Source organism: Tenrec ecaudatus, chromosome 1, assembly GCF_050624435.1.
Source record: "Tenrec ecaudatus isolate mTenEca1 chromosome 1, mTenEca1.hap1, whole genome shotgun sequence".
Lineage (NCBI taxonomy): Eukaryota > Metazoa > Chordata > Mammalia > Afrosoricida > Tenrecidae > Tenrec > Tenrec ecaudatus.
Window position 1 is genome coordinate 124,878,154 of NC_134530.1, and position 25,639 is coordinate 124,903,792.

Consider the following 25,639-nt stretch of genomic DNA (forward strand, 5'->3'; position numbering starts at 1 on the left):
TGCGGCTGTGGCCTACAAACACCTGCAAGTGCGCTACTACATTTCAATATTTTTCCCTCACAGAAGAACGGGTGTTATTTATAAAACAAATGTTAATGTTTATGATGTTTATGATGATACGACAATATTGCAGTTAATTGCAACAATTTTAAAAGCCTATATATAATTATTTTCTTCCTTACATCTATATAACAAATTCCTGTCAATGATATCCTTAATGTTTCTGTGATACCAGCAATCATATTCCAAAGAAAGTGTCACAAATACTTTTGTAGTAAATGGGGCCTTCACTGTTCGATCCAGGAGTTTTCTCGTGTTGCAAAAATTACAAAGGTAAAAGTTAAGTTAGAAAACCCCCTGAAATCTTTTCTGATTGTGTCCTAACTAGAAAAAATGAATTCTCAACATTCAACATTTGAATAATAAAGCAAAAAAAGCAAATATTTGCATTTTGGGAGTTCTCCTGTATTATTAAACAAACAAACAAACAAGAAATCACGTTGGTAAAAGGACACGATATATAGGGTAGACATATTAAATCTACCCGAGCTTAATTTCATATTAAGTTCTGAAGTCTTAGCATTCACGTGCCACTTTGAAGAAGCCAAAGAGTTCATTGAGTCCTGTACTCTTCTGTGGCATTTATGAAAATGAACACTGTAATTTTAAAAGATGTCTGTCTCTGTATCCTGTGCACGCAAAGCCTGGGGTGGTCTGACTGATTTACCACTGCACCACCAGAACTAAATTGTGCTTTTCTTAGTAAGTGAGCAAATCACACTTACTGAATAAGTTAGCTAGCTAATTCTTTAAGAAAAAAAAACAGTAAGAAAAATTCTCATATAATTTGCACTAGGTGTAGGAAATGGGAGGGTGCTCAGTACTGAAAGTGTTATTAACCAATAAGGCTGAGGATTAAACTCTTTTAACTATACTGTCCACCTAACAATCACTTTTTAAAAAATTAATAAGTTAAAGCACAGCAAACAAAATTATGACAACGTGGGAAGATGATACATTCACACGGTTCCATCCAAAAGTACACGAGAAAGCCACTATTACAAAGGGAAGTAGCTCAACACCACACGACACACATGCAGCAGATAAAAATAATACGAAAGCAACAAAACCTTGCTTTTCTCAGCACAACCCCCTCAAAGGCATCTCAATCCCATCACCTCCAAATAACCTTTCTTTAAAAATCCAAGCGATGTATAGTATAGATTTCCTATACTAAGTTTACTTGAAAAACTAGAATGCTTATGTTCATGATTTATACCTATTATCTAAAAAATACCTATCTTCCTTTAAGGCAGACAATGATCTCTACTTACTTATCTGTGTTCCTAAGGGCAACAATTTGTTTTAATGCTGAAGAAAACAATTACTTCATAAGGAGAGTTCTTGCTTTCTTATTAAAGCTGAAAGAAAAAGATGGCCGTATAAAGATGTAACACATTGAGTCTATACGTGAAGGTCAGAACTGGTTTGGAATGAGACCTTTGTCAGATTCACAGGCTTAACAGTTCATTGACTTAGATGTATAGTTGTTCCACTATGGATTTTTAGAAAGAAGACTTAAAATCAACTAACAAAAATTATAAATTAATGGCTTTTCCATGAGATGGAATAATATATTTTCTAAAATAAATGCTGTAAAAAAGTCCACGATTTCCATTGACAAAATGGTAGTTTTTAGCTTATTCACATTTGTGTGCTTAATCTAGGTAAAATTATTTTTGTTCCTTATTTCAAAAGCTTGCTGCTTAAAAGTATATGCAATTCTTGCATGTTCTCTTCTAGAGTTATAGGAAGTAAAGAAAGTTCGGGATTAGGTGTTATCTTCCTCCAAGGCAGGACAACTATTTCCCATGGTTGGTCATAAAAGGCCTTTCCTTAAATACTTCCTAGCCCAAAAGTCTAAGAGCTTCCTAAAACAGTCCTTGCTGCACCCAGCAGCTCTGTTACAATTTGTACTTACTTATGCTAATCTGAGTCACCAAGTAACTAGACAAAACTGTTCAGAAAACTAATGCCACTGAGCTTATTCCAATTCCCAGCAATGCCATGTAGGATTTCCAAGATTGTAAATCTTCACAGGGTCAGACATCAGGGGGGCAGCTGGTGGCCTACTAACCTTCTGATTATCGGCACAGTGCCTAACTCACAGCGCCACCAGGGAACCTTTAAGCATTCCCCTGTAATAGGGCACAAAGCTCTAAAGAGATCAAGTTAGATTCAAAGATAGTTGGTCTCTTCAGAAGAAGTCATCCCACATAAAATAGCACATTCATGCCCTACCCATACTTAAGAGAGGCGCAGTTGGACACTCAACTGCATGAAATATCACTGGATATTATCTTAATGTTTCGTTTAATATTTAATATTTATTTAGCATAGGAACCACTAACAGCAATATTAAATTAATGAAGTAACTCCTTAAAAACTATTAAAATAAAATAAAACCAACTATATCCCCTCAGGACCAAGATTGAGTGCAGCCATACCAGGAGAGGAAGGGGCAGGTTGGGGGAGAAAGGGGGAACCATCACAGTGATCAACCTATGACCCCCTCCCAAAGGGATGGACAACAGGAAAGTGGGTGAAGGAAGACATCGGTCATTGTAAGACATAAAAAAATGATAATAATTTATAAATGATCAAGGGTTCATGAGGGAGGGAGGGAGGGCAAGGGAAGGAGGAGGAAAAAATGAGAAACTGACACCAAGGGCTCAAGTAGAAAGAAAATGTTTTGAGAATGATGATGGCAACAAATGTACAAATGTGCTTGCACAATGGATGAATGTATGGATTGTGATAAGAGTTGTATGATTCCCCCAATAAAATAATTTTAAAAACTATATCAGGATCAACTTTTCAAAGACAAGTAAAAAAGAAAACCAATCATCAGTTAAAGACAAACACCAATAACTGTATCCAATAGAGATGCTTTCAAAAAACAAGTTCAATACTCAAAAATTAGTTGAAAGTAAACCTTACCATCAGTTATCAGGCATCAAAAAATCCTATCATTGTGCACTCACCTCCCCCATACGATCAATAAAGACAAAAGGGTGCATAAGCAAATGTGGTGAAGAAAGCTGATAGTGCCTGGCTATCAAAAGATACAGCATCTGGTGTCTTAAAGGCTTGAGGGTAAACAAGCGGCCATCTAGCACAGAAGCATCAAAGCCCACATGGAAGAAACCCACCAGCTTGTGTGATCACGAGGTGTTGAAGGGATCAGGTACCAAGCATCAAGAAACAAAAATCACATCATCATGAATAAGGGGGAGTGCAAAGTTGGGACGCAGAGGCCATTTGTGGGCAGCTGGACATGCTCTTACAGAAGGGTCTAAGGGAGGAGGCGAGCTGGTCAGGTGAACATGTAGCAATGAGTAAACATATAACTTTCCTCTGGTTCCTAAATGCTTCCTCCCACCCACCCCCACTATCACGATTCCAATTCTACCTTACAAATCTGGCTAGACCAGAGGATGTAAACTGGTTCAGATAGGAACGGGAAACACAGGGAATCCAAGACAAATGATCCCTTCAGGACCAGTGGTGAGAGTGGGGATACTGGGAGGGTGGAGGAAGGACGGGGTAGAAAGGGGTAACTGATTACAGGGATCTACATATAACCTCCTCCTTGTGGGACGGACAACAGAAAAGTGGGTGAAGGGAGACATCGGACAGTGTAAGATATGACAAAATAATAATAATTTATAAATTATCAAAGGTTCATGAGGGAGGGGGGAGCAAGAAGGGAAGGAAGAAAATGAGGAACTGACACCAGGGGCCTAGGTGGAGAGCAAATGTTTTGAAAATGATGAGGGTAACGAATGTACAAATGTGCTTTACACAATGGATGTTCGTATGGATTGTGATAAGCGTTGTAGGAGCCCCCAATAAAATGATTTACAAAAAAGAAACATTACCTTTGAAATACTGCTGCTCAGAAATTTAATAAACGATTTAAAGTAGCGATGGCCCTGGTGGCGTAGTGGGTTGACCCTCAGGCCAGCAAGATCAGCAGTTTGAAAGCACCAGGTGACAGGTGAAGCTTTGTGCTTCTGTGATTTACAGCCTCGGAAACCCAAAGGGTAGTACTAACTGATTTGACGGCAGTGAGTTTGTGGTTTTCTTTTTAGTATATATGTAATTGTGTACAGCATTAGAGCCATTAAAAATCTTACAGAATACTGAATAAACCAAAGTTTAAACATGTCCACAGTAAGTGAGTGGGGGAGGACAGGGGTGGGAGGGATCGTTACGGAGGAACACTAGCTAATAAATGCAGAAGAAATGACAGAATAAGGAAATCACCATTTTGGAAACCAAATACATAACTGAGTCAGTAGGGGTCATCAGTGGACAGAAGCAGATAGAGAACAAGATAGTCATTAGGGGTAAGAGTATTTCCCAACAGATGGCTTTCACAAAAAAGTTTGAGGAGACCTAACTTAGCATGGTAATCAAACTCAGCATAACTAATAACAGAAGCAAGTTATATTGCATGCTTCCTGATTTATAGTAAAATTAAGTTCACAGCATGATCTTCTTACAATGCATATTCTCCTTACCAAGGTTTAAGTGAATCTGGTGAACAGAAAATAGAGCCTATGAGGAAGCAATTAGAAAACTCCAGAATATGAGCCAAGTCAACGGGACTAAGTTGGTAAACAGCTTAATGTAATTCATGACACTGGTTACTTGTGTCAGTCAGTTTGGTCAGTTTTAAGAAATATACAGATCACTTAAAAAAATAATCTTCTTTGGAATTACTGTTATTTTTTTGTTTCTAAACTCATCAACTTCTACTCTTTTTATCATTTGTTCTGTCTGCTTGCTCGGCTTCCAGTTGACAGGTGCAAGGGCTTATTTTAAGCAAGAGGGGCATGTCTCTGCAGTCAGGAGCTACTTGACAGGGTGGGTCTAAGTAGGAATCCAATCTACGCTACAGTGATGACTGTTAGTCTTGGCAGGTGCCTTAAAAATAGTCCAAACTCTGGCTCCTGAGGGAATCTGCTGAATTTTCCCTGTAAGCAAAGAAGGACTCTTGGCATTTGATATACACCGTGTTCAATATGCAGTATCATTTTGAGTAGTACTGACACAATAGTACTACTCCTTCCAATCCAGGAAAATAAGCTCTCTGACCAGTTATTTAAGTGAGGGGAGATGAAGCTGCCTGTTCCCATCAAGAAGTTACAGTGTTTGAAACCCTGTATCTTTGAATTATGAAACTCAGGTCAAAGTGATACATTTGGTTCTATGAAATAATCTTTTAAGTTCAGTGTCTTGTTCATTCTCAAACTGCTTAAATCTTTTGGAATCATAGAGTATCCAATCTATTAGCTGCATTTACAAAACAGTTTGCATGAAATTCTTACACATACTTTGTATATAAAGGTTTAAAGTGTAGATTAAAATAGCCAACAAGAACACGCCCTCCCCTTGAAGGGGGTGAGTAACAGAAATGTGAGTGAAGAGAGATGATGGACAATGTAAGACATAAAATAACAAAAATAATATATCATTGATCAAGGATTCACAAGGGTGGGAAGATGGAGGAGGGGGAAAAGATGGGCTGATATCAAAGGCTGAAGTAAAAAATGTTTTGGAAATGTTGATGGCAACATGTGTACAAGTGTGTTTAATGAAAATGAATGATGGATGATTATAAGCTTTGTAAGATCCCCATGATTAATTTAAAAATCCAACAGCACAGTCTAGAAGAAAATGACTGCTGACCTCTTATCTACAAAGATTTCTGAATCTCTACTTTTGCCAATATTTCTCTATCTTGTCCACATAGGTATCAGAAAAAGAGTCTATCAAACAACTTTTAAAAAAATCATTTTATTGGGGGCTCATATAACTCTTATCATAATCCATACATACATCGTGTCAAGCACATTTGTACATTTGTTGCCATCATCATTCTCAAAACATTTGCTTTCTACTCGAACACTTGGTATCAGCTCCTCATTTTTCCCCTCCTTGATAATTTATAAATTATTATCATTCTGTCATGTCTTACTTACACTGTCTGATGTCTCCCTTCACCAACTTTTCTGTTGTCATCCCTGAGGAAGGGGGTTATATATAGATCCTGGACTTATGCCAAGTATTACTTATTACAGAAAGTTACTTTGCTGGTTAGACTTCTGGGTTTTATTTTCCAATTGTCCACAACCAGATCTTCTTGCAATTTTTAACAAAGCAGCCCCCAAATCATTGATCTTCTTTTAAGATAGCTGACCTTTATTGATGCTTCATGTAAAAAAATGTATTTATCTACCTCAAAGCCTTTCCATGTGTTTTATCTTCTATAAACCTTTGAATCTAATATTTCTATGATCCTTCTGCAAATTGTTTTAATAACTAGAGATATGACTTTTGCTTTGAAATAGAATATTTTGACCAACAATCAACATCTCTCATCTATTTTGTACATCACTACTTTCTATAAAACAAAACATTTTTTACAGCTTTTTCCAATTCAGAAGACCATTCCCTCAGTAAAGGGAGAAATGAAAAAGTTCTGATTTTTCCTTGCTATCTGTCTTACTCTCACAATATGCATCTTTTTTCCTGGCAAGAGGGCACAAAGATTGATTTTGCTACACTTAGCAATTTTAAAACTATAAGCCAGCAGCCTATTCTGTGGATATACATCAACCTTTCAAAACAATGTAAAAACAGTTATGATCCAAATATACAGTCATGACTGTAGCGTATGTAGAAATCAATATATTAATATATATTGAAATTTATATATAATATATTTATATTGAAATTTAATATAATAATATATATTGAAATTTCTCTGAATTTCATTATACTGATATCTCATTTCAACTTACTACTGAAGCACTAGCCGATTTTGCTTTTATCTTGGCATTTCATAAAGAAAAGGAACAGAGACATCTGGGGCTCCACCTTTTCAGCATTCTTTTGACCATTCTGTATGTCCCGTAGCTATCTTCCACAACACAGTAAAGGGTAAAAACAAAATCAGTGTTTGTAGTGGTTTCCATTCCTAATTTTTTCTTTTAGTTTTCTAATTTCTGTAACTAGATGATAATATTGTTTCATTTTACTTACTACAAGGAATGCACAATTTAGCAGTCATTCTATTTGCCTTGTAGACTTCTGTAGCATTCTAGATTTAACATAACTTTTTCTGCCTATTCTTGTAATTCAACTCCTAGTTGTGAAAACAAAAATAAACACCTACCTGAACAAAAAATGTTGACTTTTCTTTTATGATGCTAATAGTTTATTGTGTTTTCATGAACATTACAAAGGAGTGCAGGCTCCCATTCAACAACTTCTACACAAGTTATTTTCAGTGACATCAGTGGTCGGCTTTCCTTTCTAATCTTTAAATTCCTGAATAAGTTAATACTACCTGAATATTCCAGTGAAAAATAATGTCTAAGTTTCAAAAGATAATCTAAAGCTGGTTGTACAATGAGTAGCTGATTCACATCATACGTGATTTAACATACTGATGAATTCATTTTTTAAAACTCTAGACAAATTTTCTCCTCTTGAAAAAAATATAAGTAACAAAAGGGGACTTTGAAAATTTCATGGAAAATTCCATTATCTTTTAATTACATAGTTAAACCATGATTTAATGCCTCCATTTATGTGGTCTAGGCTTATTCACTAAAATATATATCATTGCATTATGAAAACTTTAAATTCTGTACACTGGGTACTACTGCATCTTCACAATGAACAAAACTAACTGAAATAAGAATTTAAAAGTTATGTTTAGCAAAATGATACTTATGATGAAATAGATTTCCAAATAAGAATAAGAAGCTAATCTGAATATACTACATACTATCCGTGAGTTGGAGTCTAATATTACCCATTTCTAACAAAACAGTGCAGACTGCAGACGGGAGAAGAGTTATTACAAGGAGTGTTTAGGCCACAAGATCACCCCTAAGTATCACAGAACATAACATTTAGTAATTTGAAGGATTGAATTAAAGTAGGAAACAAAATTATTTAAAACAGGAGCTCACAAATTTTGCTGAAATTTTTTTATTAAAAATTGTCGTAAAGGGGGGAAATTGAGAAAGGTACGAAAAAGCACTACCAGACTCCTTACCCATTGTTGTTGGTGCTGGAGCTCCCTGATGGTATTTGCAGCTTGCTGCAGCTTAGCACTGGCCTCATCACTCTGCTGTTTGATGGTGACTAACTCCCGTTTTATGAGGTCGTTTTCCTCAGCCTCCTGGGCTCGGGTCACTTGTCCCTTAGGACATAATTTTTGTGTGCATAAAGCAATTTAAGACAGATTCAAGAAAAGACTGACTTTTTGAGTTTAAGTCATTTACTTAAAAAAAATTGGATCTGAGAAAAGAATAGCCTGGACATTATTAGCTAGTAGCTAGTAGCTTGTTATTATTAGCTAGTAGCTTGTTATTATTAGCTAGTAGCTTGTTATTAGCTAGTAGCTTGTTATTGCTCTTCAAATTTGGGGGAGCTAAATGGAAAAACTCATCGGATCATTTTAAGAACAATTTTTCTTTAAGCCAATAGCAAATTCAATTCATGCAATATTACTGAGTTGGACATGCAGGGCTGAGATTTTCAATGAAAGCAGTTAAGTTCACAGATTCCATGGATTATTATTTGAATTATATACTTTAAGATAAGGTTAGCTTCAAAACGTGCAAAAGGTGATTATTTGAACAAACCAAGATAACAAACTGTTATCAAGAATTAAATACACCCACATATTCCACCCAAAAAGTATTTCTAGAAAACTGCATGTAAATTTGCATGCATCCAAGTATGGATTTCTCAGTTTAGGAGTTTCCTTAGAAGCAAAAGTAGGGGAAATGCTAAAAATCACAACTATACCTGTATCAATCTATCTGCCAAGGAAGCACTTTCCTACAAAAGGAAAAATTCAGATAGAAATATGAGAGAAAGAAATAAAATGAAAGTGGTAACATCAGGGATAAAGAAGAAACAAAGCACACCCAAATTCCATCAACTTTGCTTTAAGAATCAAAATAGACAGCTAAATGTTCAAAATATTTTTCCTAAACAGTGTTTTACTCTTTAACTTTAAGAAAACATGTAATAAGTAAGGACGGGTTAAAAGACTGTTTTATAATTGAGAACACAAATTCTGAATCTCTTTATGTAAAACAGGAGGTATTTTAAGTATTTTTAGAGTCAATCGTGTTATCAAACCATTTGACATGAAACAAAGACATATGAGGGGAGGGAATTTGAGTAAACATTTCCACCCAGAAAGGGAGGCAGCAAGTTATGCACTAGCGGCTTCTGAAGAAGCAAGGAATTATGACAAATGAAATGTACCATGACAAAAGTTAATGAGCTCCACTTAACACATTCTAGCAGTCACCACACAAGTGAAACTTAGTGTACCTTTGAAAGGACAAAACTAGGTCTTCTAAGCCAATGAAAAGGTAAAATTAAAATCCAACTGAACACTTTCCTACAGAACCTTCATCATCCTGAAGATAAAAATGGTTTTTCTGAAAATGTCTTACTCCAAAGACAAAAGACCACCTGAGAAAATATACATTTTATTTTCAAATGGGTAGCTAACTAATGGGGGGTGTGGGGGTCAGGAGAAAGAAACTCCAAAATCCAATATGGAATAAATGCTACTTAAAAACCATTAACTTTTGGAGAGTCGCTAAAAGCACATAATTAGTCTCAAAAGCATTATTCTCTAAGTATCATGAAAACTATTTCAGACTTAGTATACAGGTAAACTAATACATAAGAAAGACGATAGATAGATAGATAGATAGATAGATAGATAGATAGATAGATAGATAGATAGATAGATAGATAGAAGGCAAGTAATAAACGCCCAGTCCTTGTTTAGTATGTGTTAGTACAGAATCATCGATGCTTTTTAAAGAAAAGGCAAATACGACAAACTTCCTATCTCCATTTATTTATTTCTTCAAGACAGGTCTATACATTTTCATAGAGAATTTTAAGATATTTGGCAATACCATAGGAGATTCTTTTAAACCTAGGCATGCTCGTCTTTGGTTTAAAATCTTTTTTTTTAAATCAAGATTTTATGAATTCATGTTTTCTTTTAATAAGTGAAGTAGTTAGTTTATTGTGCCAACCTGGCCAATAAACACATGTGGGGTTAATTGAAAGGCGGGGGAATAAATGGCTCGGTGAGCCTGGCTTTTCGAGTTGAGTTCTCGGGCCTCTTGCTTTCTGATGGTCAGACCAGGGTGCAGCTGCCTTAGCCAGTTCCCTGCTTCAGCTGGCAAGGCTCACTTCCTGCAAGACATCCCTGAAGAGAAGCCACATGGACCTACCCCAATGAAGCTTTGGGTGCTGGAGTACCCGTGGAAACCTCTGCCAGCGCTGAGATGTTTATACATTCACTGACTTAGCTTTCCTCCTACAGTCAGCATCATTGAGTCTGTTTTGTGAGATGGAGGAGGACTTTGTGGACTGGTGTTGGGCATATGGGTTAATGTTGGACTTGTGGGCTTGGGCAGCACTGGGTCTGGGATGTTTTCTTGATGTGCACTTAACCTTTAAATAAAACTCTCTCTAAAGTACCCAGACTAACACAATAAGTCATAAATCTTATACTTTTAATTGTAATTCTTCAAGCATCAGAAATATGACTATAAAAGATATCACAAGTACATGAAAAGTGATGCAAATTTTCCACATTTGCCTAGTTATTCTATATGAAACAAAGAAAGAGATAACGAGAAAATACCAAAATATTTCTAAGAACCAAAAGTTAAAGAATAATTCCTTTATGTTGAAAATCAACATGATATGGAATTTTTATATATGCAATCAATCAAACTAAACTTAAAGGAATTCTAGGTCTTACAATAATTGTCGCCATATTTAACAAAGTCAAGGCAACATTTTAGAACTCATCTTTGAAATGTGCTTTCAGGAAAGATTTCCAACGAGATTAATTCTAAAGGACATAACTATTACAGATTGCATCTAAAGAAAACAAGTAACATCAATATGCTACTCTGTTAACTCAAGGTAAGTCTGAATATTCCAGAAAGACTGGTAGTAATACTTTTATTGAGGACAAGTTTTTCAGTTGAGCAGTTAAGCTTAGCCGTCAACATCACATACAGACCTATGTGCTACATTACTTAAGGATTTATTACAATATATGGGGGGAAATGTATGCAATCAACAGAAGTCAGCATAAGTGGTTATTTACTTACTTTTTCTAATGTTTCGATGCGTTGTTTTAAAAGTCTATTTTCTGTGCGTAACCTCTGCAAAAAAAAACAAGTTTTGTTTGCAAGTATTCCTAGGAGAGGGGAAAGTAAAGTTAGTCTTTAAAAGCACTGCCTTTTATAAATCAGAGTGTAAGGAAAAGTGACACACTTTATCAACAGTCAAATTCTTATGGCTCAGAGTAAAAAACGGATGGCACAAGAAACACATTTATCACTCCAGCTTGATTGACTTTTAAATATATGTTAAAGCATGACATTATGTACTTTTCATATTTACTTATCAATATTTTAGGTCAACTCCCCCATTCAACAGAACTGATTCCAACTTGCTTATCTCTTACCTACCTATCACATGTGTGATAATTCCATGACCTTACAATTCGACTTTTCCATAATTCTGAGTTACGGTGACCCTGCAGGATGGGTAGAGCTGCCCTATATGGTTTCTGAGGCTGTCCTGGGCCCAGGGACAGAGCACCAGGTCTCCATTCCCACCAAACACGGAGGACTTTGCGGTGCCAACCCTTTTGGTTAGCAACCATTTAACTATTCCACGTTAATATTAAAGTATCTGTTAAATGAAAAAATAATTGGCAATGTCTCTCAAAAGCCTGTGAAATTACTAAGTATTAAATCCCAATCATTCTGTGTAATGATCTCCTGTCTGCATATTTTACCAACATAATTTCTTATTAATCCTTATCATCTCTTCTGAAATGGAAAACGTCCTCTTACCTTTTTGCACACAGCTCAATCCAGACTTCCTACACCCACTTCTGAATTTCTGCTAAAAATGTCTTCCTCAGAAAATTCTTTCATCCATTTAATGCATTATTTTGTCAATTAAAATAATATAGCTTATGTAATATATAAAAGTCTCACTTTGAGGACATGACTACAAATTACTGTATTTTATTAGGTGGCGCACAAATTAAAATAATTGTATCTTTTATTTATTACAAAGGTTCTTTGTAAAATTGGATTTTCTTGTCCTATTCACTAGGACATAGTTGATTTGAAATGGAGATTACTTTATATGTAATCTAAGACAATTATAGTAATAATACTTACAAAGACTGGAAGAATGAAATCAAAGCAATAATATATTATCAATATGTAACAAATACCCCCCTACCATCCACTTGATTAATGATAGGTATCTGCTCACATTATTTTAAAGTTAAACATAAATATTATTTTTATATTAGAAAAATTCTTCAATTTTATCCCACCAAAATTTTTTAAGAAATTAAATGACTGAAATTATTAATATGAATTCTTGGAGAAATTCACCTTTACATAGCATGGAAATTTTCTATAGGAATTTATTTTTGTCTAACCTTATATTCTTATCTTTGAAAAATGCTAATGTGTGAATTTTCCAGTATTTACTCAGATATGTTCTATTATATATCTCATTAAAGCATTAAAGTTAATTCTATTTGATTTTATTCTAAATTGCACCACCCAAGATATTTTGACGTATTTATTGCTGATATACAGGTAATCTAATGATTAAATTCCAAACTAAATTCTCATTGATTTTTCAATACCTTCCTTTATAACTATATTTTCTAAAACTAATAGTCTTTTATAAGCTTTAAAGAAAAAAATACAAGAGAAAAGCCGATTGATAAGACTTTGGGCATTATGTATAACTTGGGCATTTCAAAAGACACATAATCAAGAAGCTTTTGGACATCCCAAATTGGAAGAGAGAAAATGTGACTCAGAGTGGTGAAATGGAACACACTGCTAAGAATATAGCTTCAAAAGATTCTCTTGGAAATCTGACATACACAAAAGTCTTGAAAATGCTAATACCTTGTAACTCTATAGTTCTCCTTGTTACAGCTGATTTGGAATAATCAAAGCAACCCATTTCCAAGGAGTCAATTCTGACTCGTGACTACCCCTAGTGTCGAAAAATACATCTGCATTCCAAAGGGTGAATTCAAACCACCAAGCTTGCCCTTAGCAACCAGATGCCCAACAGTGTGCACTGCCCAGGGATTCCTGAGTAGAAGCCTGGTGCCAAACAAATTTACATATGAAGCTGTTAACTATTAGTGTAATTTTTAAGAAAGAAAAGTGTGTTGGGGGGGGGTTACCCCTCAAAACATATATCCCCAAACAAGGTAATCCCAATCATCCATCCTTCTACCCATCACCTCCTATTCTTTATGAAGTAAACCTACACCAACATTTTCACTTGGACAATTTAATGAGCCTGTCAATGTCCTATTATCCTGATACTCTCTTTGCTCTTTGCCACATGTGGTTCGTGGTGGCTTTCATCTCAGCCCCAATTCATGACAACTCCATGTACAACTGAAAATGCTGCCCAGTTCTACACTATCCCCATGATCCGCTGTGGGTCTGACGGTTGTGATTCCCAGGCTGAGTTTGGAAAATAGATGGCCAGCAAAGCCTTCCTTCTGAATGGTCTTGGTCTGGAGACTCCACTAGCCTCAGACTGAGCACCACATGAAGTCTCCACTATCAGGCAGATGGTGGGGGCACCTGAGGTGCTTCTGGCTGGAATGGAGGCCACATTTCCCGCCCAGAAAGCAAAAATTCTACCACAGAATCACCAAGGCCTCATTCTTCCGACTTTACCAAATTTAATTTCTACACATGATGGACCCTACTTTGCATTGGACCTCCTGACTAGCATTTATTTGCCTGGTGAAGCCACTGATCGGGGTCAATTTGCAGACACTATTCCTGCACTGATAAACATGACTGAAGAAAAACACAACCACAATGTTTGTTTAAATTCATGTCACTAAGTACACTTGGGCTCCTCACGTCAATTGGTAATAATCATGCATTTCTCTAGTTCATTCTTTCTCTTGCTGCCCTACAGTACTGCTTCATATTTGTTCCTTTCTTCAAGCCAGAAACTCCACCTTATTGTTCCTCTGCTGATCATCTTATGAGTTGGAAAGCATCTAAACCAACCAATCAGAACGCCACAGCCACCTTCTACGACACCGTATCTGCATTTCTGTCCATGTGCTTTACTTCATCTCTTGTTTATTGTAGCCTGTCTGTCTATGCCCGTAGCCCCAGTCAAAGTATCTACCTACATATGCACTAAGACCCATATCCACCTGCCTCTAGTAATTAGCACTTCTCTTTCAAACACTGAGTTCTTGGTCTTCACCATAAAAAACATGTAGTTACTCTTCTAATCTTTGAAAAAATTAGCATCACTACCCTCTCCAGCTACTGTCCTATTTCTCTGAATAGCAAATTCTTTGAAAGATAATTTCATCTACTATCTCTATAATTTCCTCCTTCTATTCAAGTTTTCGTTTCCACCACTGCTCTACTCTTTTCCATACTATCTCCATGCTGATAGATCCAATTAGTCTTCATTCACTTCACAAAGACTGACAGTAAATCCTTCTTTCTTGACACAATCTTTTCTCGGGACTGCCAGGGAGCCACACTTCCCTGCTTTCCTAGTCATCTTAACCTTTGAATATTGGCTTCTGCATGGCTTATTCTCGAAAGACCTTCTGTTTTGTCTGCACTTGTTCATCCACTCTCCATGCTTCCAACCCAGCTTCTTGCTAATCACTATGAGTGTATATCTCAGGTTTATCTTCTCAAACACTCAAGGAGCTACTTACTTGGGGATCTCCTAGGTAATCGATACTGAAAGTATCAAAATTGAGTTCCTGATAGTCCCTCCTAAACCAGATCATCCTACAGTCTACGCCATTTCAAAAACTGGAAACTCAATTTTACTAATTGCTCAGGCCAAAACACTTGGTTCCTTCGCCTTTTCCTACCTCCACATTCCACCTGTTAGCTTAACCTTTCAAATATATTCAAAATTCAATCACTGCTCTTCTCCTCAGTCCGCATGGCCATCATCTCTTAGCCTGAGTACTTCATCAGCTTACAGGTCATCTCCCAGTTCTGCTCTCACCAACTGCCGTCTAGTCTCCATACAGCATCCAGAGGAGCCACAGACACCTTAAGTCAGATCTGTCCTTATCTACTGAAAACTCCTAGTGGCTTCCCATCTCGACGGACCTTTACAATGATCTACAACACCCTGTATCATCTGCCACCGCCCCTCCCCCACCACTCTCTTGGTTATTCTTTATGTCCACAATGGCTTTATTACTATTCCTTGCTAGGCAAACTCCAAACCCAGTTCTGCCTCTCTTTCAGACAACCTTCGATCAGGCACCCTCATTACTTTCAAGTCTTTATTATTCAAGTCATCTGGTCCCCTTCTCTAAAGTTTCAACCCCCAAACCAACATTTTCACATTCCCCCTCCAAAACTCACAGGGCAGGTATGTCCTGTCCTATGGGGTCACCAGGAGTGGGCATTCACACGATGGCAGTCAATTTCGTTCTTCCCTGAGGTACTCCCCCCACCATCCACAACTAACACCTTAACACTTACTACCACATAAAATACTCCTCCTTTTGCTTCTTGGTTTATAGTCTTTCATACCAGAACTTGAGCTCCAGAGGGGTAGAGATTTCATAACCACCATCACAAGTGCCAGAAGGTGCTATATGTATCTCTTAATGAACTGTGGAATAATTTATGCTAAAGGGCTGCTGACTGCAAGTTTAGCAGTTCAAAACCATCAGCTGCTCTGTGGGAGAAAGATAAGGCTTTCTAGTCCTGTTAAAGAGGTGCGGTCTCAGAAACCCACAGGAGCATTTCTACTCTGGCTTGTACGGTCATATTATTTGGAATCAATTCTACAGCAGTAAGTTTGGGGCTGTTTTGTGTTTTCTTATATTATCACTGGATAATGGAGCACTAGTTTTTAATGGAAAGTTTGTAATGCCACAGAAAAATTGGCATCTTAATTCTTCTTACATCACTAAGACATCAAAATATCTCTTAGAAATAGCACAATGTATACCATGTATACTTGTGTATATATATAAACTGAGTTTAATAGCACATTTTTAATGCTGTTTTTATGGTAAAATTAGGTGCCTTGGCTGATGTTTGGGTCAGCTTATACTCGAGTATATACAGTATATCTGAAGGACCTATATCGTCTTAAAATAAAACCTGACCAATCAGAGTTAAAATCCTTGATTTCCACTATTTTCTAGCAATGTGACCAATGGTGTACAATTTGAGCTTTCTGAAGCTTAGTTTCTTTACTGAAGAAGGAAGGTGAGAGCTCTTTGACAGAGCTGGTATAGGAATCAAGGGTATCAGCTACGCACGCACAGAAGCACACCAGTCTGTGTGGTGTAAATGTAACTAATAACATCCAAGAATAGAAGAGGGAATTGCATTACAGCTTAAATTCTGAATACCCATTTACAGAGGCTCAGGTTGACAGTGAAAGCCCCCAATCCACTAAGCCTTCACTGAAGACAAGCGAATGGCCTGTCCCTCAGACAGGGAAAGTGAGTTAATGCAGATAGATTGAAGGTACATCTCACAATTAATAATGTCTTCCCTTTTGATCGATTTTTAGTTTGTCCTAGCTTTTCTTCTTTTCTGTTTTCTTTTGGGGTGGGGTTTTTCTTGAACTTTGCTGTCGTTTGGGAGGTGGGTTTTATATGGAATCAAGGATAAGTAAATCTATAGACAGAGACTCTGGAATAGATTAATAATGTCTTAGTGCTATAGCAGGAAGGCTGGGGGAAATGGGGAGCTAATAGCAATGAGTACAAAAATGAAAATGTTGTAAAATGGATTTTGATGATTACATAACTCTTTTCAATATATTCAAACCAATGAATTGTAAGAAAAGAAGCAAATAAGGGGCACACAGTCAAACAGCCCATCATATATTGTTAAATAAATGTAAGCCTCAACTCTGGAACCTCACTCTGATTGTTAAATATAACCACTGGATAGCTTAGATAATAATTGTTATGCTTTCTTTCTTGTACCAGTTGGTGGATACACAAACCTCTTTATAGTACTATTTTCAGTATATCTAGGATACTTCATAAATTTCTAAATTGAAAAAGCATTCACATTCTATTTCCAACCCCAAAGGAATCAGCATTTCTGGCATTTCCAAGGCTTTACATACCTATGTTCCACAGCACAAATGCAAATATAGAAGTTAGATTAGCAGTCTATAAGTTTGCCTTAAATACACCGAGGATAATGATTTTTCTGTTTTAAAGATTTATGGGTTACCCTACTACAGTCTAGATTCTGAATATTCCTACCTCCTCACCCTTACGCAGACTATCAAGATTGGCTAAAGATGTGTCTATTAACAAAAATTTCACACAGTAAAATGTATGATGATCCATATGACGTCATGTTACTACCCAAACCTTTTTAATAACACTTTTAGAAAAAGGGTTAGAAAATAAGTAAACGTCACGTTATTGATCAGGGAGCTCACTGACTGAAATCTCTTAGAAGGTAAAAGGTAACTACCCCCAAAGATTTTAGAACTTAAAGTAAAAACCCTGGAAACCATGAACACATCTCACACTACTAAGGGCTGATTTTATACTTTCCTATCAAAACATCAAATCATGTGAGGATCGCACCATTTGCGGACGTAAAGAGTGGCACAAGATCATCTACCCAAGGAGGACCAGGGCAAGAAAATAGTAGTTGAACAGACTGAGTTTTCCTGTAAAAGTAACTAGGAAAGGGGTATTTCCCAGTTTTCTAGAAGGCTAATTCATTGTCAATTAACACATGGCTAATTAAGTTGCCAGATCCAAGTTAAAAAATTAGACATATCTACGCATATAGTAAAAAAATACACAGTCACTCAACAAAAACCGTTCTGGCTTTGTTTTTGTTTTTTAATGAGGGGCGGGATGAAGGAGCTGAAGAGAGATGACATGATGCAAGGAAAGAGCAAGGGTTGCGTGAGAGCAAATGGGGAGAAAACACGTTGAAATCAGCATGCTTTATTCACCTGATACGCTCCACTAACTCTTGATTTTATGTCGTTGGTGTCTGCCAGGGGACTCCTGGAACTCAAACGTTCTTTAAGATATCTGAACAATGATTTTCCAAAAAATCAAATTAATTTTGAAAATTGTCAATTCAATTTAAAGTCGGATAAATATCTTTCTGTATATGCCTTTTTTGTATTCCTGTGTTCGTGTGACATAATTGTAGAAACTTATTCAAAAGCAAGGGTTAGTCATATTTTTTAAAAATAACACAGCATGGTGAAAGGCCCAGGATGGCTCCCCATCCTCAGATTCTTGGTTCTGCAGTCCTGAATATTCACGGTGTGTGAAAACCCATACTCTCGCCACCCGCATCAGGATGGCGCATTCACATTCAGCGGACTCAAGGGCAGCGCATATTAACAGTGCCCTTACTCAGGGCACCTAAAAGCAAAGCAAAGGGTAGAGCAGCAGGTGGGTGATAAGATTTTTTTAAGGCGGGTGGGGATGGGGGAAATATCCACAATGAAGGGTCTTTTATCTCTTTCAGAAATGTGTAAATATCTATTTCTAATTGATAGAGAATGAAAATACCCGGAAAAAGGAGGCCAAAGTTTATGAAAAATAAGTCCCGTAAGGAAATAGGAGAGACAGACTACGTCCACAAGGCCCAGCAAGAAAGAGCTTCATAAATCCCATTCCTCTGTGACTGGGCCCTGTGGGTGTAAGAAAGTGGTTCTTAATAGCAAAGCTCAATTAATACATTGCTCATTAGTGGTTAATGAGGTAGTCTTCTGGTATCCTGCCACGTCCACATCAAAAGCAGAATATCCAAATGTGTACTTTTTTAAAAATGAAATCACTCAATAAAAATTACTTGTTTTGGGGCCTTCTTCTGTGAGGAGGAAGCGGGATAGAGAACTAACTGGTAACTGGGTTCCTTGACTGACTATCCCCGCCCCCCTGCCTCTCATTGTGGACACCCCGCAGTGGTAGCATTAAAACAATGCAGCTTGCCCGAAGCCCCAACTCCCCCTGGTGCCGAAAGACCCTTGACTAACAGTTCCTTGGCCTGAGGAGGCACAAATGGGAGTTTTAGGGTATACATAAGGAATCCGCATGCCCCTCAGGTTGAAAACCAGTCTGTTCCTCTGGAAGAGAAGTTCAGAAGTGCAGGTGTGGCTTAGAAAGGAGGAAACTGTATTAGTCAACACTTGTTACAGGTCTGAGGCAGCCATACTTAAGTGCAGGTGCAATGGCCTGCCTCAGGCTATCCTGCAGTGTCTAAGCACAGATAACACAGGCTATTAATCACCTTCCCGATGAAGGTATCCCCTCCGGATGACCTGCGGCAAGCCTCGGAAACAAAGAACTGCTCTCTTTCATACTAGAAAAACTCACATTAGTCGGGCTTTCTAAAATGCTTGTTTACAGTTATAATTCAGTGGGGTGGTAAAATAATGATAACAGAAAGAAAACTTGAGTTTACTGTAGGCAACAATATTTCAATACGACTGAGCATCCTATTGCCAAACATCTGACCACAATCTGCAGCACTTTACAAAGTCCTCAGACGCTTACTTTAATCTCAACTTGCTCTTCCATTTCCTTCGTTTTTATCGTAGTGTATTCCTTTTCAAGCCTAGGAAAGAAAAATGAAGAGCTAACGATGTGTGTTTAAAACCAGTTGTTAAATATTTTAAAATATACAGTAACACTTGTGAAAGTCAAAACCCAAGTAAGGCAGAAATCTGCCAAAGAAGGAAAACGCACACATTTCCAATGAATAGAGATTTTTTTTTTTAAGTGGCAAGACTGTCAGCGGCAGAACATTTTAAAAAACTGGAAAAACAAGGCAATTTCATTGAGGTGAGGCTCTCACAGGACAAACTGTACTTTCTTTAGGTCCCTCAAATTAAAACTGGAGACATTCATTATGAGAAATGGCATATAAATCGAACTACAATCGTTCTTACCCAAAAAATCACTTCTCAAGTGACAAAAATAAGAAATACATAATAGTAAAGTTCAGAAGTAAAAATAGCAAGTGTAGGTAGCAAACACAAGACTAAGGTTACATAATCTATTCAGACTTTGACTTAAAAAGCACTATAGTTGATTTTTAAAGTACAATATATGGAAAAGGGAACAATAGTTGAATGAATAAGGGTTCCAGCTAATAAAGATACAAGGGGCAAGGTTACAGTCTATTTAAAATTAACATCACAATGCCACAATCATAACTGTGGAATGTTAGTGAGCCACCATTCAAACACAGTCTCAAAGTATCTTTTTCAAAATAAACAGGAACAAGGGTGGACAGGGGCAGTTTCCAGTGGAGGATTCTGGCCGGAGGCTCTGAGCTGGTGGGGTAGGTTAGCATCACCAGCACTGACATCATGAGCCCTCGATCGTGGTGCCGTGAGAAAAGCACGTCATCCTCCTGCACCCTCCCCAGGTCTGTGTAACCCCATGGTCTAACCTTGGTAGAAACACCAAACAGACCAAAACCGATGGAGAGTCAGTTCAGTCCTCTTTATTAAAGCATCAAAGTTATGAAGGATGAGAGAAGGTAGGGAAACTGTCACAGAAGGGAGGAGGAGAGACATGGCAAATAAATTGAATGCACTTTTCTTGCAAATCTACTCTAAGTAGAAAACAAAACAAAAAGTCCTGTTGCTATAAGTCAATTCACACCATTTCTGGGCTGTGGTCTTTATGGAAGCACACCGCCAGGCCTTGAACCCATGGCACTGCTCGTGGGCTTAAACTGCTTACCCTTTGGTTTATAATCAAGCAGAAACTGCTTACACCGCCCAAGGACTCTCAATCCCATGCCATTAGTCTATATGTCTAGGATTATAGCACGTGGTATCATACTGACTTACATGATGGTAGCTTTATAGTACTTACTTTTTCATTTTTTTTGAGTTGTATTTGACTTGGTAGGCCGCCTGGATTAATCTGTCTGTTCCACCATCAAACTGATGTGGAATGACCTTTTGAAAGTGCTAAGGTACAATAAAAGAAAAGCATTAGAACTACTTAGTGCCCATAATTATTAACCGCTCAATAATCAAAACAAAAAGGAATCAGGAAATTAATGCACTGACTTACCTGCAACATGCCTTCCATGTCAAGCTGCATTAGTTCTGCTTGATTCATTTGAAGAAGTGCTAACCCTACTCGAAACACTATTTCTAAACCCTGAGGAGACAAATTATATAAAGACAAATTTATCTTCCAACAACAAAAATTGATCATACAATATTTTTTAAGCTTTAGTGACATATAGTTCACATATCATAGAATTTGATGGTTGAACATTTTTTAATATTGTGCAAGCACCACCAAAATCCATTTTAGAGCATTGTCTTCCTTCTTGTACTCATTGTTATTAGCTCCTCATGGCCCCCAGCCTCCTGTCATAACCCTAAGACACTATTAATCCAGTTACTGTCTCTATAGATAGACCTATCCTGGAGTTCACACACACGTGCATACACACAAGAAAAATTTTTTTAAAGTCCAATAACAACAACAAAATAGAGAAAAGCCTCAATCAAAAAGAAAGCAGAAAATATTTAAAAGTAGAACAAACTTAAAATAGGTCAAAAGGAGAACATATGATAAGGTGTTAAGTGTTACCCTAACAACATCAGCCTTGACCCACTTTCAGTACACTGATAACAAGGCTGTTCACACCCCTACTCAGTGGTAAGAGGCAACTCACTGAGGTTGATCCTGTGGGAACCCTGCAAAAGGATCTTGGGTTTCACTGTGACAGAATTAAAGGTCTTACACTGGTTCTCTTCTCCGGCCTTGGATCTTGACTTACAATCCTGGGATCACACAGGCTGGTTGTGCTTTTCCTGTGTGGGCTGTGCCAACACCTGAACTACACAGCTGCTTGTTTTAAGACAAGCCTGTAAGATCCGGCTATTATTCTCTCTGAGACCCAGGTACCATCTGATATCTTCACCACACTTTGCCAAAGTACTCAGATCTTCAGTGATCTCTTCATGAAGGGAGCATCCAGCAGGGTCCCATGATTAGAATGAATTGTTCTTAGATTAGGGTTATGACATTAAGGGTGAGCTCAAAATTCATTCATCTATGGTTGATATATATATACCTGACTCACTTTAGCGACACCCTTATCATTTTATTGAGGAACAGTATAAATCATCCTCATGTGGCATATGGTAACTCTATTCATAGGACCATTAATCTAGTCAAGGGCACAGAATTTGAAAACTGCCGAGAAAAGGAAAGTATACATGTGTAAGATGGCTTTTTAAACTAAAATGTGTGGATTGTTGGCTTATGCAGATGAAGAGCCTGGATTAGAGATGGAGTAAGACTTTCATTAATGCTCACTCACAAAGGCCGAGGGGTGCCTGCTGGACAGAGACGTGTCACAAAAAAGCAGAGCCGATGAAGAGAGAAAATGCACAGTCATCCTGAGGTGCCCGCGTCAGACACCCTCACAGTAAGGGGCTGAACCAGTGACCACCAACTCCACAATCTAGTGATCGTAGTCATCTGCTTCTTCTCACACTAGAGCATTTCAGCCTTACGTTCAACGGGGTATTTCCAGTTCCTTCAGTCTGCTGCACGTGTGTTTTAAAGTCTAAGTCAAGTTCACTTAGTGGGGCTTCCAAACTGGAACTTTCTGGTGTGGCCTATGAAGGATGTAGTTGTCTATAGCATAGGGCTTAGGTCATCAAGGGCTGGATAGAAATTAGATCCAAAGTGTCCACTTAGGAACATTATAAAGGTATAGTCTCCCATTGGGGTTACATATACACCGTATATACTTGAGTATAAGCCAACCAGAATATCAGCTGAGGCACCTAATTTTACCACAAACTGCATTAAACTTGTGCTAAAAAACTCAGCTTATACATGAGTATATACAGCATGTGTTTTTCCTAAGAACAGGTTGCCCACTCTGGTTTGTTTACCCACCAACAGAAGTGAAATCACCTTCTCTGAGACAGACATGTCCACCCTATCACTACCTCCTCGGGACTCGAATTTCCAGTAAGGTTCAATAAATGCCTTTGTGTCTGCTGATTTGGGATGACCACAGAACAATATTAGGTGGCAAGAATTGATTGGTTTTCTTTTCTCCCTCACATGAGAAACTGACCCCAGCTGTGTTTTAAGATGTACAAATAAGGGGACAGTATGTGGCTAACGAGTATTAGGCAAGCACAGCTCACAGGTGCTCAGGAACCTGTCTAAAAAAAACGAGGACATGGCCTGAGAGCAGGTGCCAGCCTTTGGCCTAGCAGGGGTCTCAGACACTACTTGCCCTTTTGTGATGAACTGCACTCAGGCTAATGCTATCTAGGTTCATTCATGGAATGAATGGATCATGGTTTCATCATTGCTTTTTAGGGATGCATGGTATTCCAGTGTGGGAATGTGTGGCAAACAAAGATTTCTCCCAAGTCTTCTCCCCCTACTATTGCAGCTAATGGTAAATAATTGTCAAGTTACCTCTCTGAAGGCAGTCAGTTGCCAGACTACTGGCTAGTCCCACCAGGGGTAGGCCTGCTCCCTGCTGCTAAGGACAATGGGCTACTTCTCCCTAAAGGCTTGCAGTCAAGGATTTGGTTCCTGTAGGTGGAGTTCACACCCTACTGATAATGATCTCTATAGTTGAGCCAGGGAAGAGGTCAAATCCGCATTCAAAAGTGACATCCAAAGTTAGGCTGCCATCCTGAATTTAGGATCCGCCCATCTTGCCACATGTATATCCCCAACCCCTCCTCTTCCTATTGCATGTATACCCCAAGACTAGATCACCCCCCTCCCATCACTTTATTACCTACAGCACAACCCTTTCCTGTGACGTATGTCTTCACCTGTAATTAGGGGGCTTGCATGTCCCCAGAGAATATAAAAGCCTTGGTTAGCATTAAACATCCCTCTCTCTCCACGTGGACCACCAAGTGGGACTGAAGTGAGCATTGCTACCTTGAAATGTGTCTGACTCAATTATTTCAATCTCTCTTCTATATCATGCTCTCTATGACTTCGTATAATCTTTACTTATTATCGCTGTACAATTGTGCCTACCAGACCCGTGATGATGTGTCAGAGGCTGGATTACCCTGACAAGGATGTACCAGAATTTCTTTATCCATGCTCCTACGGATGGGCACTTGGGCTGTTTCTAGAATCTTGCTATTGTGAACTGTGCTGCAATGAATTTAGAAGAGCCAAAGTCTGTTCATGTGTGTCTCTTACTTCTTTGTAGTATACTGGCAGAGATATTGCTGGCTCATATGACATTTCTATTCCCAGTTGATGTATTATTATCAGCAGCAGCATCTATCTAATGTAATCTATTTAAATCCACCAAAATATTTGCTACTAAATTGTAATTTTCCTTTAGTAGTATAATAATTTCAACATTATTGTGGTAGTCACATAATTTCATGTCAACTTGAAGACATAGGAAAGTGTAAGGGAATTGTGCCTGATCGGAAGCCCCGACACAAGAACGAAACACAAAGGGAGTGCCACAGAGCAGCAAGGGGAGCAAAGCAGCGAAGGAATCCTGAAAATAGACTTCAGACTCAGAGGGCAGGGCTTGGCACCTCATCTGACCTAATTGGAAAACATACCTAGGGTCAGCAGACAGACCTGGAACTATTTATAGTCCCCTCCCATTTTTTTTACTTTTTTTTTTTTCATGTAGATATAAGACAGGAAAGAGAAATAATCCCAAGCAGAAACAAAGGGACAGAGTTCTCGGGGGATGGGAGAGAAAGAGCGGGGAAGGGAAGGAATAACAAGGGATAACAAGAGACCTAAAATTAATGGGTGAGGAGGGTGTAGAATGGCTGGTGGGGTTTGATCAAGTGCAAGGTAGCCAAAAGGAATTACTAAGAGCCAAATAAAAGTAGAATGTGTTAGTGGGACAGGTAGAAAGTAAAAGGAAATAGAGGAAAAGAACTAGGAGGCAAAATATTTAGAGGTATAATTATAGGAATGTACATGGGTAAATATATTAATATATAATGATAAGGCTATAGGTCTATGTACATCTATTTGCATTTTAAGTATCAAGGTAGCAGACAGATATTGGGCCTATACTCAAGCCCTCCCTCAATGCAAGAACACTTTGTTCTGAACACCTGGCATTCTGTAAAGCTCACCTTCCAGACCTGATTGCTGACGACAAATACGTGCATAATCAAATGTGGAGAAGAAAGCTGAGGGTGCCTGGCTTCTACAAGATATAGCATCTGGGGGTCTTAAAGGCTTGATGTTAAACAAGCAGCCATGTAGCAGGGAAGCAACAAAGCCTACATGGAAGAAGCACACCAGCCTGAGTTGATCATGAGGTATCAACGGGTTAAGGTACCAGAAGACCCAAAGCAATCATATCGAAGCGAATGAGGGGGTTGGAGTGGAGACCCAAAACCCATCTGTAGATAACTGGACGTCCTCTCACAGAAGGGTCACAGG

General features: G+C 38.0%; 1 protein-coding gene across 4 annotated transcripts in view; it reads right to left on the minus strand.

The window, feature by feature from the left end:
- Positions 1-25,639, minus strand: part of EVI5 (ecotropic viral integration site 5) — a 213,406-nt gene that overhangs the window by 98,006 nt on the left and 89,761 nt on the right. For 3 of the 4 annotated variants that reach the window (XM_075558442.1, XM_075558432.1, XM_075558446.1), the window contains 6 exons: positions 21,269-21,358; positions 21,065-21,162; positions 19,733-19,793; positions 11,253-11,306; positions 8,896-8,928; positions 8,138-8,284 (listed from right to left, as the gene is read on the minus strand). In XM_075558442.1, coding sequence (XP_075414557.1) covers positions 8,138-8,284; positions 8,896-8,928; positions 11,253-11,306; positions 19,733-19,793; positions 21,065-21,162; positions 21,269-21,358 — 483 coding nt within the window. The remainder of the gene's footprint in view (positions 1-8,137; positions 8,285-8,895; positions 8,929-11,252; positions 11,307-19,732; positions 19,794-21,064; positions 21,163-21,268; positions 21,359-25,639) is intronic. The other variant, XM_075558453.1, reaches the window with a different exon arrangement.